This window comes from Grampus griseus (assembly GCF_964374135.1).
Source record: "Grampus griseus genome assembly, chromosome: 8".
NCBI classification, from domain to species: domain Eukaryota; kingdom Metazoa; phylum Chordata; class Mammalia; order Artiodactyla; family Delphinidae; genus Grampus; species Grampus griseus.
The window spans coordinates 64,212,793-64,226,143 of NC_139002.1; the positions used below are offsets into that span (position 1 = coordinate 64,212,793).

At 49.5% G+C, this 13,351-nt stretch overlaps 1 protein-coding gene across 5 annotated transcripts in view; it reads right to left on the reverse strand.

Annotated features, from left to right (window-relative positions):
• DENND2B (DENN domain containing 2B) overlaps window positions 1–13,351 on the reverse strand; it is a gene marked incomplete at its 3' end in the record, with an annotated part of 109,157 nt that overhangs the window by 29,854 nt on the left and 65,952 nt on the right. For all 5 annotated transcript variants that reach the window (XM_082659778.1, XM_082659779.1, XM_082659777.1 and 2 more), the window contains 2 exons: window positions 5,048–6,310; window positions 1,161–1,297 (listed from right to left, as the gene is read on the reverse strand). In XM_082659778.1, the coding sequence (XP_082515904.1) occupies window positions 1,161–1,297; window positions 5,048–6,310 (1,400 nt within the window). The remainder of the gene's footprint in view (window positions 1–1,160; window positions 1,298–5,047; window positions 6,311–13,351) is intronic.

Sequence of the window (13,351 nt, forward strand, 5' to 3'; positions counted from 1 at the left end):
GCTTTACTTGAACAAAACTGAAGCCCCCACTGAAGAGAATGAGGCCAGAATTAAAATAAAAGGCAAAAATAAACCCAACCCAGCCTAGACAACTGGCCTTTTGCTGTTGCTCAAACACAAATTTGCCAACGCAACATCCTCCCAGTTGTTGGAGGGCCGTTCTCCACAGTGTCCTACATTTCTGACCTTCTGAGCAAGAGGAATTAATGGTTCCAGACTATCTTTTCAAAGATGTTTATAGAGCAAACAGCCTTGGAAGACATGTCTCCTTGCAGGGCAGAGGCAGATTTGTTTGCTGACCAGAATGAAAAGGATAAGTCTCCTCATGGGGCAAAGGTTTGCTAGCAGCCCCTTGAAAAGCTTGGGGTTTCTTAAGCTTGAGGTTCCTCAGCTGGGCTGCAGACCCACCACGTGTGCAGCCTCTACCTGGACCTCCTCCCCACTGCCGCATGGGACTGGGGAGCAAGGGGAACCCATGTGAACATCAAGGTCACGTGGCCTGCTGTGCCATGAGTAACAAAGTCCTTTGTCTGTGATCCAAGCGTCTGTGTCTTCTGCCAGCATCTGTGAACTGGGGCAGGCTAGACTTGTTAGCTTGCAAGCAGAGTGAAATCTCAGATACTTTCACAGTTCTTGACACCACTTACTTTAAGGGAAGAGTAGGAGAGATACATATTAAGGACCAGGCATTGTGCTAGGTACTTTGATATATATTTTATCTCATTTAATCCTAACAATAATCCTGTGAAGTGTTATTACTATTATTATTGTTGTTGTTACCATCAAAATATCATCATCACCATTTCATAAGAGAAAAGGTTTCAAAAAAGTTAAGTGATTTGCCTAAGGATACACAAGCTAAGAAAGGGCACCTGTTGGACTCCAAAGCCTTTCGAAAATAAAAGGAAGGGATGATGTGGTTTCCCCCTTCTTGTGGTCCCAGAAGCCCTTTGGGTTCCAATTCATTCAAGGCCAGGCTTTAATCTCTTAGCTGCTCAGTCTTTTAAGCTGCTTTCTCTGATGCCCGTTTCCTGAAGAAGTTCCAGAAGCTGGGCCAGGTCTGCCCACAGCGAATGAAGTGGAACCTGGAAGTGCCCCTCCTGTAGCCATTCTTTTGCAGCACCACAGACGAGCCAGCCCCCCACTCTACCCCTGCTTACCCACAATATCTTCATAGGCATTCTCTTCTAAAGTGCTTTTGGATCCAAACTTGGGTTGGCTCTCAGTACCATTCTCAGTGGGAGAAGAGGGGTACAGGGACTGGAGACTGGATGCATCCTCAAACTCAAAGGATTTTCTGTGGATAACAAAGAGTTTGAGTCATTCCGGCGGAACCCGACTCCTGCTGCCCTGGTGGGGAATGGCTGAGGGCAAGAGCAAAGACCGGAGGTCCTCCTCACAAAACCAGCTACCGAGCAAAGCATCAAGATGGGTCCAAACTTGCCATCCAGATGAAGAGACAGATGGTCTGAAAGGCCCCAGCCCTGGTGCCTGCAAATAATACCAATAACAACTACCACAGCCGAAAGGGATGTTATGTGTCAGATGCTGTGTCATATGCTCTACACATGTTGGCCCATTAATCTTCACAATGCTGCTACCAGGTATCGTGCCACTTTAAGACTGATTAGCTGGAGGCTCAGGGAGATGAACTGATAGAGGTAGACTTGCCCAGGACGTCTGACTCCAGGGTCTGAGCTTTTGACTTGGGCCTCCAAGCCCCGGAGAACATCATTTTTGAGAAGTACCTGCCATTACCAGAGGAATTGAGTGCCTCACCTGCTCTTAAGAGTCTCACATCCTGCCGGTATCCGAGCAAGGTCTCTGGCACTGAGTAGGCAGCAAGGGCTCAACATTGGATGGGTGATGCTCACGGCTGTTTGGGGGTTGGGGAAGCAGCTGGTGGTGGGTGGTTTGTTGAAACATGAAGGCGCTGAGCCCTCAAAACAAATCATACCACTTCTGAGGTAGAACTAGGAGGGGGCAGTTGCAGCCAGCAGCTACTTCCCTGACCCAGCTTCCCTTCAGCTCGTCACCTGCTCCTTTCCATCCCCCAAATAACCTTCCCTTCTACTGCAGAACTTCAAAACCACAGCTGGTTAGCTTCTCAGACACCCTGAGCCCACAGTACCTGCTACTCCTCCCCTTCATCAGGGAGGTTCTTCCCTTCAACGTCTAAGGCTTGGTCCCAGCTGCATCCTCTCCCTCTCCAAGGCAGGTCCCTCCCAGGGAGGGAGAGAAGGAAGTGCACTGACTGAATCCCTCCTCTCACCCATTAACACCTCCCTCATCTTTGGGAACCATCAGATCTTTCAGCTGATGCAGTCCTTTCTCTCTCGTTTAACGAACAACACCCCAAGGGCCCTGGGGTGCAAGTCAAGGACTAAAAGTGTCCTAAAGGCTACATCTTGTTCTCAGCTTGCCCAGCTACTGTGCAGTCCTCGACACAGCCAAACACCTCACGTTGGCCCTCTCCTCCCTCCTCTCTGTGACACGGTCCCTCCTGGTTTTCAACCGCGTCTCAAGCTCCTGTGAGGCATCCCCTTTTCCGCTGGCCTTTTCAATGCCACGGTCTCAGAGTCCTGTCTTCAGGACTTTCTCACCCTGCACTTTCTGGGGCCCCAATATTGACAACCATCACCATATCTACCATTTCTACCACGATGACTCCCAGATCTCTCTGTCACTGGCCCAGACTTTTCAACCAGCTAAATACCCAATGGCTGAGCACAGTGGTTCCTGAATGTTGGCCCGCAGACCACTGCTGGTATGAGAGCAAAAGCTTTCACTGATGTATACAGTGGAGTCAACATCTTATGCAGGCAGTTCTCAAATCAGCAAATGACACAAATCACGTTCAGGCAAATTATCCTTGAAAATCCCTCGGAAAGGTTCCATGTCGAGGACCAACACACTGTCTTTCATTATAACTGATATAGTCAGTTAAAAACAGATTTCTTTCTCTTTGGTTGAATAGGAGAAATATATGACTTGTATTTTTTTCTTAAATAAAAAAGTATATTAAATACAAGAATCATACCTGGCACAACAGATACAAACTTACTATTTCATGCTCCTCAGGGGAATATGCTCACTGTGTGGAAAGGCAAATAAAACAGCCTGTGCTTTTTGAACTGTTTTTCTTTATCTGTTTTTTTTTTTTTCCCCAAGAGCACAGATTTAAATTTGCTGTTAATTCTTACCGGAAGTGACTCCATATATGGTATATGTGTGTGTATATATTATAAATGTAATGTGTGTGTATGTGTAGAACCTTCAGGTTGATGTAACCTCCTCCCATCCCCTTTTTTTCACCTAGCTAAATGCTTCTTGCTCTTCTAAATTTAGCTCAGCGGACTTCCCTAGTGGCGCAGTGGTTGAGAATCCGCCTGCCAGTGCAGGGAACACGGGTTTGAGCCTTGGTCTGGGAAGATCCCACATGCCGCGGAGCAACTAAGCCTGTGCGCCACAACTACTGAGCCTGTGCTCTAGAGCCCGTGAGCCACAACTACTGAGCCCAAGTGCCACAACTACTGAAGCCTGTGAGCCTAGAGCCCGTGCTCCGCAACAAGAGAAGCGACCGCAATGAGAAGCCCACGCACCGCAACAAAGAGTAGCCCCGCTCTCCGCAACTAGAGAAAGCCTGTGCGCAGCAACAAAGACCCAATGCAGCCAAAAATAAATAAATAAATATATTAAAAAAAAAAAATTTAGCTCAGCAACTCCCTCTCTGAAGAGCCTTCCCCCACTCCCCACTCAGATGCCTCTTCCTCTGGGTTTCTGCAGCATCCCACCCAGACGTGGATCAGGGCACGCAGCACAGCATCTACGATTTATTTATACATCTCCTGCACCAGATCACCAACTCCTTGAATGGAAGAGCCACATCTTATGTGCCCCTGTGTCCCCTTGACCAGCACAAAGCCTTGGTGCACAGCACGCTCTAGACAGGTATTTCTAGAAATGGATGACTAAAGACAAAGCAAACACTCTTGGCAGGCTTGACATGAAGAGTCCGTGAGCATGCTGAGGTGGGCCAAAACGTGGGATTACCTTTAGCCAAGGGCTCTTCTGGCTCATGAGTCTGAACCTTTGTGATGTCTTCCTCTCTGCACATGGCAGGAAAGTTTCTACATGAGATGGGATATGCTGGATGGAAGCCTGAAGTATGGGGTCAGATTGAAGAATCCCCAGAAGCCAAACAAACCTGAATGCCCACCTGACTCTGGGTTAGAAGAGAAAGGCAGTGAGGGGCAGGAGGACAGGCCTTCCAAAGGAAGCTGGCTCCCAGCCTACTCCAGTTCAGAGAACAAGATGCCTGTCATCTTGCACCAACTCCAGCTGCTCCAGCTCCCAAGTCACTATAATTGTGGAGGTGGCCCGGGTACTCCCGTGTCAGGAGACTGACCAGGAAACCAATGTGACCAGGTCCTTCTTGGACATGGCCAAGAAGCAGATGAAATGTTCTCTCTCTCCTTTTTCCATCAGTCTCCCCTTTCAGGATCCAAAGATCCCCTCTTCATATAAGCCCAGAGTTCCTGTATGGCCAGGAAGCCCTCAGGAAAGAGGAAATCATGTTAAATGTGTCAACACTTCTGTGTTCATGGTAACATGCAATATTTAGATGATGCTTCAGTCAAAGAAATAAAACTCTAGCTGGCATTTCAGGTAGTTACGAGGCTAAGATCTTACTAGTCCTCAAGGGACTGCCAATTCTATCTAAAAGTAAGGTGGCCCTACCCTTCCCACAGAGGAAGTTCCATCAGGGCTCTACTCCAAAGGCCAAACCCAGCCAGCATGTTCAGTACACAGCATTTGGAAGAAGCGCTTTCACCCTCCCACTCACGTTTAAGTATCCTTACCCTGCAAGAGCAGAAGAAAAATCAATCTTTCTCACCTAGCTCATGCTTCACCTAACATTATTTGGTGCTCCAGAACTTATAAAGCACTACTGACTGTGACCCACAACTAGAGTCTGCTTCTGCATCCTCCACTGACAAGAAAGCCGCTGTGCCCAGCTCTACGTCACCGGAGGGGCATTCGTTACCTGCTCTGGGACTTGCGGTGACCACGCATGTCCTTCTTGGGTCTCCGGGTGACGGGTGGGGCTGGGGTGGAGGGCAGGGGGGGTGGAGCAGCAGGTGTGGGTGAAGGAGGTAGACCATTGCTTGGCTTACTCTTGGGGTTCTTGTCAGCCTCATATTCAAAGGTGCGCTTGGGTTTGGGGACAGGGTTCACAGCGGGATCAGGGGAGCTCTTCGATGGCAGCAGCTGGGAGGTCGGGCTATTATTTCCAGGGGTCCCCGGCTTAGTGGAGCCACTACCTTCCCTCTCCGGGGGTGAGCCCACCTCCCCCCCAACTCCAGCCACTCCTCCTGCCCGGCTGCCAGCGCTCACACTCGCGCTCCCCGTCGGTTCCTCCAAGGTGCCCAAGATCTCAGTCTTCCTTCTCCCTCTGTCTACACTGTAGCAGCTGCTGGGGAGCTGGGGAAGCCCCCCACCCGGCTGCTCCTTCAGGGCCTGTTCAATTTTCTGGATCCGACTCAGCACCGCTGAGCTCTCCTTCCTGCTGCCGTGCCCCCTGAGGAAGGCACTGGGCTCACTCCGGCCTGGCCGTTTCTCCAGACGGTAGAAAGAGTCCCGGACGGGGAGTGCCTCTCCCTCCTCCTCGGTCTCAGGGTAGGAACACTCGGAGAAGGTCCTGCTCATCCTCCGGAGGCCCTTGAAGTCGAAGGTCTTTTCTGAGCTGCAGGGGGACGGCACCACACTGGGACAGCCCACACTGGGGCAGCCCTCACTGGCCACCCACTCGCCCCCAGAGCCCTCCCGCTTCTCTCCACAAACGCTCATCCTGGGCGAAGCCTCTCGGCGACCCTCCCATGCTGAAATCTTCTCCCGGATGCCCAGGCTGTGGGCACGGGGGCCGGTGCGGTTCAGAAAGATGCTCCGTGGGCCTGCTGCTGACCCCAGGGACGGAGTGCTCTGGGCGAGGGGGAGGCAAGCAGCTACTCCCTCTACATCCTGGGCTGCCCCCTGGACATTCTCCTTCTGCTCCTCTATCTTGCACACTGAAGGGCTTCTGTCCAAATAACCGAAGCTGGTGGCCTTGAGGGGACAGATGGGTGGTGAAGTGTCTGGGGAGGGGGCTTGAGGATTTTGGGGTGAAGGATCACGGGGATGCCAGTCCTTGAGGAGCAGCCGGGAACTGCAGCGGCTTGGGTACCTGCAGGCTGACGTTTCACTGTCACTGAGCGGGTAGATGGGACTCCTCGGTGGGGAGAGAACTGGAGGTGGAGAGACTGACTGAGACCTAAGAGGAAAAAAAAAAAGAAGAAGAGAAATGGCAGTGAGTGGCCTGACAACACTGTTTCATTCTTAAAGAGCTCAGCATCCCTTTCCTATAGGACTCGCAAGCTCAAAGTACTGTATGCAAGTAACGGACCTTCCAAGGCTGTCCTCAAGGAAAGAAACAGCTCCTTATCCACAGCAGGCTAAACTCAATGGTCCTCTCTGCCCAATTCATCCCTAGAGACCCTGAGTACTGTCTGCAACAGAAGCCAGTTCTACGACAGGCCAGGGTATCCCCAAAGTCCACATCTGCCAATCAGAGAACAGTAAGATCAGTGGTGTGCTGCTAAATGTTTAACAATCGGCTCCTTGGGCGAGAAAGCATAGATATGTAGCATCTGCCAACTTCCACAGCATAAATATTCCTACTATGGCTGATTTCAAACCAGCAATGTGACCTCATTGGATGTGGACTTGGGAAGAAACACTAATGATCAACTCTCATGAACTGTTACAAAGCATCTCCAGCATGCCACTTCCCAGAGGGGCCCCAAATATGCACTCAAGCCCTTTGATCTACCTCCTTGACAAGCCCCATCTCCCCCGAGGCTTCTGCTACTAGACGCGAGATACCGCACCTCAGCTCGGGTCTTGATCAGAACTCAGATTCTTGAAGGTCTCAAAAGGATCAGGAGGGCCCTTAAAGAAAGAATCCTTTCCACGCTCTCAATGAGAAGGCTAACAGGGAGGGGAGACCAGCTCCTTCGCAGCTCTAGCCTCTAGCAGTGGCATCACATCAAACAAGCATCAGCCATTCCCCAGCTCCAAATCAACACCCTGGTCTTAGCAACTATCGGGAATAGTTCTAAATCAATGTTTTTACCTATATTTACTCACTGAATCTTCACAAAAACTCTGTCATATTATTATACTTTATTATTATCTTCATTTTGCAAATGAAAAACACTGAGGCATACAAAGATTAAATATCTCATTCAAGGTCTCTAGCTGGTACGTGGTGAAGCCAGGACTACACTATGTTGCTGCTCTGAAGAGGAAGCAGTGGCCTCTGTCACCTTTGTGAACTGCCTGGCCCCCAGACATAGGTCAGCAGAAATCCCTACAGCACTGAGCACAGCCCTGTCTCCAATGTAGCGTTTGTAAGTATCAGGGAACCTTTTAGTCTTCGCTACTAGACCACGATTTCTTCCAGGTAGAGGGACACATATTCAGTGTCTAGAAGGTGCTCAGTAAATGATGAACAAATAAAGACAAGAAAAGGTAAAGGTGAGCTTACCGAAGAGAACCATGGGCATACGTCCTCTTCAGCACACTTTTCTAGTTGTCTACTAGGGTCATCACTGTCAACTTTCAGAATTTTTCCCAAACCGTTTTAGTTCAAAGACAGCAGGGCTCTGCCAACACTGCATGCTACCAAGGCCTACCTGACCCTAATGCTGTGGCCCTCAAAGCCAAGCGGTCAGCCTCGCAGGCTCCAGAGCGCCACGCCATCCACGGAACGCAGCCAGCTGCCCCTGAGCCAGGCTGCAGTCACTGCTCCATCACACACAGAAAACTGCAGCTCGGGTGAGTCAGGGATTGGCCAGCAATTCCCTGTTGGGTCATAGCCTCTGGCTGCCCCCGATCAACAGGAAACCTCAACATGCTTAAGTTGTTTTTAAAAGGGCAAGTCAAACAAGAGCCCTCCCACGTGTACATGGGCACAGATGAGAGAAATTCGGTGCCCAGCCAAGCCGATGACCAAAGACACTCTGCTCGGCAAGGAGGTGTGAAAAGAGTAAGCCTCGGTACTCCCTAGGGTAGGCAGTGGTAGGGCAATGAGCCAAGCTTGAGCCTGGGGAGAGCCCAACCTACTCACAGTCGAGAAAAGCCCAGGTCCCTCACTTTTTTCACAGAACCATGGATGCAAAAGGTCATCAGTCCAGCCCTGTAAGCCAACAAGTGTCTGGGCTACACAAAGGACTCTACGTTTCAGTTATTCTCAGTTGGAGGCGGGAGAAGATGCCTTTTATAGAGGATGACCTTATCATGTGTTTATTCATTTAATAAATACTTAGTGAGCACCTACTATGTGCCAGGCCCTGTTCTACATGCTAGATACAAGAATAAACAAGAGACAAAAATTCATGTCCTCATGAAGCTTGAATTCTAGTCGGTGATGGCCAGTACCCAATGAGATGCAGAATCTTTTAGGAAGCCTTTTCAAACTACATATGCCTCATTTCTCCAGACATTGTGATAAATGCTCCCCTAGCGATGTATCTCTTTAATCCTCAAGGTGAGAATTCACCGGTCCATGAAGCCACCTATGGTGGGGTGGAGGGGCGGGGGGTGGCTCCCATAGGGGGACAGAAAAACAGTGAGAACCTCTGGTCTGTTTGATTCCAGCATGCTTCCAATGATTTCAGAAAGGATAATTCTGTAACTTCCCTCAGTAGTTCAAACATGGAGAAATTCCCACAAGTTAAGACATTCTCTCAATGCCTAGTCCACTTTAACCGAGGTTTAGTTTTTCTCCTCTCGTGAAGGATAAAACAGAGAAGAGACTGGTCCTTTCCTTTAAAGGTCCTGGTCTTCGGATCTTTGCTGATCTGAGGCCCAGAGCTGCAAGCGCTCCTCGCCCAGCCACCCCACACAGGCCAGGCCCAATGTGCTCCAGCAACTCGGGGTGAAAAGCGGGCCTGCCTATGCTGACCTGGAGCCCAGGCGTCCACTGGTTCATCACAGAGAAGGCAATGTTTGCTCACTCCACGATCATAGATTAAGGCCCTGCCCTCATGGGGCTCCGGATGCTCACCTGAGGGTAGAACTCAAGGTATCTCTCTACATGTTTCTGATGCTACCTGTTATCAGGAATGTGACCGTGGGCAAAGCCACACACTCCCTTTGAGCTGCCAGTTTCAATTCCTCAGAATTGTTCCAACTGTATCACAGGGTTGTCATAACGGGCACATGTGACTATGGATATGAAACGATGTCATACATTGTAACTCATTATTACTGTTAATTATTAGTAGTAAGTTTTTCACCAGGTTATCTAGGCCAGTTGTTCTCAGTAGAGGGTAAGAACATCACAGTTGCTGGGTTTAAGTTCCAGCACAGCCACTAACAAGTTACATGACTTTGAGCAAATAACTTTCTCTAAGCCTCAGTTTCCTTATCTGTAAAATGGAGGTTAAAAGGACACATATCTCAGAGGATTGTTGTAAGGAATAGAGACAATACGCATCAAGTGTTGCGCTCCGCGGCTCACACTAGTACTCAATCTTAGCTTAATAATTACTAATATTAACAAGGAGCTGCCTAATCAGAATAATCACTTGGCAAACTTTTTAAAACAGTTTACCTCTATCCTTGGATTCTAAACATTTGGGGTGCGAGGGGAAAGGAGTAAATTAAATATGGCCATAAATTCTTTGCAGCTCATGCTATCAAAAGGTTGAGTCTATTCTTCTGCCCCTTGAATCTAGGCTGACCTTGTGATTTGCTTTGATGAATAGAATATGGTGGAAAATAAGTTGTCTCAGTTCCAAACTTGAGGCCTCAAGAAGCCTTGCAGTTTCCGCTTCACGCGCTTGGAACGCTGCCCTGAGACTGTCACGTAAGAAAGCCAGTCTAGTGTTTCAGAGGAAGAGAGGCCATGCGCAGCATCACTGCAGTCCCTCAGCCGACAGCCAGCCACCACATGGGCCTGACACATGGTGAGGTCATCTTGGACCCAACTGAACCAGTTACATGAGCGAGCCCAGGGGAAGCCAGTAGAGGAACTTCTCAGTGAACGCACAGAAACACGAGAAATCATAGATTGTTCTAGCCCACTAAGTCTTAGGGTGGTTTGCTACAATGCAATAGTAAAATGATGTTGTGGGAGAGGCACTGTGTGTAACTGGCCCTCCCCACCCCAGTGCAGGACCAGGGCCCTGGGCCTTCCAACCCCGTGCCTCTCTCTTCCTCCACTTCCCTACAGACCAGCTGCCAAGGTCTGAATGTTTGGACTGCATCCCTCTCCCCGGCTCTCTCTCACCCTACTAGAGGCTCTGGCACTCTTTTGGGAGTCTCCCCTGAACACTCCCTAGAAATGAAGCTAGTCCTGCAATCCCAAGAGTCAGCTTCCATCAGTCCTTGCTCCCAGGTTGAGGGAGGGCTCAGGAGAATCTGTTACCTAAGAACAGGGAGGCTTAAGGAGGAACACACTGGGGGCTAGCAGTCAGGATGCGTGTGTCCTTGTGACAGTGAGTTTACACAACAGGTGGCACGTCCTTGGCATGGATGGGAGAGGGTGCTCGCTCTTGGGCTTCAGTTTCACTCTCTAGTTGTTTCCCGGTTCCTCAAACTGAGGTTGGAAGTGAAAGCAATTCTCCCCCTGTTGGACAAGGAAAGGCTACGGCCAAGAGAATGACAGTGCTGGGACCCGGGCTGCCTTAGGAAGCCAAGCACCTGAGCAAAGCCTTCTTTTGGGTCTGGTCTCCCATCTCTGCCACTGACCGTCTCCAGCCTCACTTCTTCAGGGCTCTTGGACAGCTCCTTGCCACCCTTCCCTGAACCCTGAACAAGAGAACAAAGGAAGCCACCTACTCCCCAGGCCACAGTGTGCTAACTGTACCAGGCTTAAGACACACCTTGGTTCTCCATTCAACCAGTATTTACTGAGCACCAACTATATACCAGGTACTATTTTAGGCATTAAGGACTGGCAGAGACTAAAAATAGACAGTCTCTCTCTACAGGTTACATTCTTTTTTTTTTTTTTTAATTTATTATTATTTATTTATTTATTGGCTGCGTTGGGTCTTCATTGCTGCACGCAGGCTTTCTCTAGTTGTGGAAAGCAGGGGCTACTCTTTGTTGCAGTGCGTGGGCTTCTCATTACGGTGGCTTCTCTTGTTGTGGAGCACAGGCTCTAGGCGCATGCGTGGGCTTCAGTAGTTGCAGCACGCAGGCTCAGTAGTTGTGACGTGTGGGCTCTAGAGCACAGGCTCAATAGTTGTGGCACACAGGCTTAGTTGCTTCGCAGCATGTGGGATCTTCCCAGGCCAGGGATTGAACCCATGTCCCCTGCAATGGCAGGCGGATTCTTAACCACTGCGCCACCAGGGAAGTCCCTCTACAGGTTACATTCTGGTGGAGGGAGACGGTATGGCTTTAGTTGTCTCGAGTGAACAGACAATAAAGAAACCAACCCTGTGAGATGGTTGTGGGGCCAGTGAAGAAGAATAAAGCAGGGTAAAGGGGTAGAGCTTAACAGTGAAGCAGATCAGGGGAGACCCCTCTGCCAGGGAACATGGGAACAGAACCTTGAGGAAGTAAGCAATGTGTATATCCAGGGTGGGGGAGGGGGGCAGCGGGAATGTTCCAGACAAGAGCAGCAGTAGGGCAGAGGCTCGAGGCAACTGCAAACTTACTGTACTCTGGGGGCAACAAAGGGGCCAGCGTGGCCAGCGTGGAGTAAGAAGAGGAGGAGTGGGCTGGAGATCAGTCAGAAGCACCAGAGAATCCCATGGACCGACAACGAGGCTTGGGCTTTTACTCTGAGAGAGAAAGGAAGCTCTTGAAGGGATACGAGCAGAAGAATGACATGCTCTGACTCCATATGAGAGAATGAAGTGTGCATGAATGCAGGGGTGGCCACAAGGAGATTACTTAAAGGCTACTGTAACAATCCAGGCAAGAGGTTACAACTGCTTGGATTAGAACGGCAGGTCTATCAACATCTATCTTGAGGGCTGTGCCAATCAGAGTTGCAGAGGAAGCGGATGAGAGGTATGAGAGACAAAGGGAAGTCAAGGATGAATCACAGTTTCTGGCCTGAGCACCTGGTAGAAAGGAGTCAAGGTTACAGCTTTCCATTTCGGATTCATCAGTAGTATATAGATACTATGTAAAACTATATGGCTAGATGAACCATCAAGGGAGTCAGCCTATCTAGAGAAGTCCAAGGGTTGAACCCTGGGGCACTCCAGCATTTCCGGCTTATGTAGAGGAGGAACAACTAGCAAAGGAAACTGACTGGAAGAGCACGTAGTGAGGAAGGAAGGAAACCACGAGGAGGGATATCCTGAGACCTTTGAGAAATAGGGAGTGATCAGCTGAGCCAGATCTGCTAACAACTGAGCAAGGGGAAGACTGCAGAGTGATCCCTAGATTTAGGTAGTCACTGGGACCTTGAGAAGAGAGGTTCTGCTGGCAAGGTAGGGAGGGAAGGCTGACTGGAAGGAATTCAAGAAATGGAAGAGAGAAAGTGGAGATAAAGAGCCCAGACAGCTCTTTCAAAGGGTTTCCCTAAAGGAGGAACAAGGCAACGAGGTGGCAGTTCGAGGGGAACGTGGGGTACAGAGCGTTTTGTTGGTGGGTTTGAGCTGAGTTATTAGAGCATGCTTAAATGATGACTGGAATAATCCAGTAGAGAGGGAAAAAGCCGTTAATGCAGGACAAGAGTATAAGTGCAGGCAGTGAGCAAAGTGAGCAGGCAGTGAAGGGCTGGGGACCCAATGCCCATCTACAAGGGGCGCCTTAGACTGAAGAACCCCATTTGCTCTCATTCCCATGTACCCAGGCTGAGCGTTTTCTCACACGATCTCATTCCTATGTTGCTTTATGCTTCCTTCACCATGGCTTTGACTCCTGCATATATTTCCAATTCATTCCACAGAGGGAAGAAAAGATCCAGAGATGTTCTTTCTTCCTGTCCTTCAAGCATCTGGATCCAGCTTCCTCCCCAACCTCAATGATCTACTCAATGCCTAAGTCCTATCAATTCTACGTCCTTCATATCTCTCAGATCTGTCCCTCCTGTGCCATTCCCACTGCTACTGCTGCTGCCTTGATTCAGATCTTATCTACCGGGACCATTCACACAAGCTCTCAACTTCTCTCTCTGTCTTCCGTCTTAACCCAGTTCCAAGTCCATCCTCTCGTCTCCTGACATCTTTCAAAAATACAAAACTCATCATGCTTCAAACTCCCCACTATATACAGAATGAAATGCAAATTCATTGGAATGGATCACAAGGCCCCCATGATGTGGTCCCTATTTTTCCTTTAT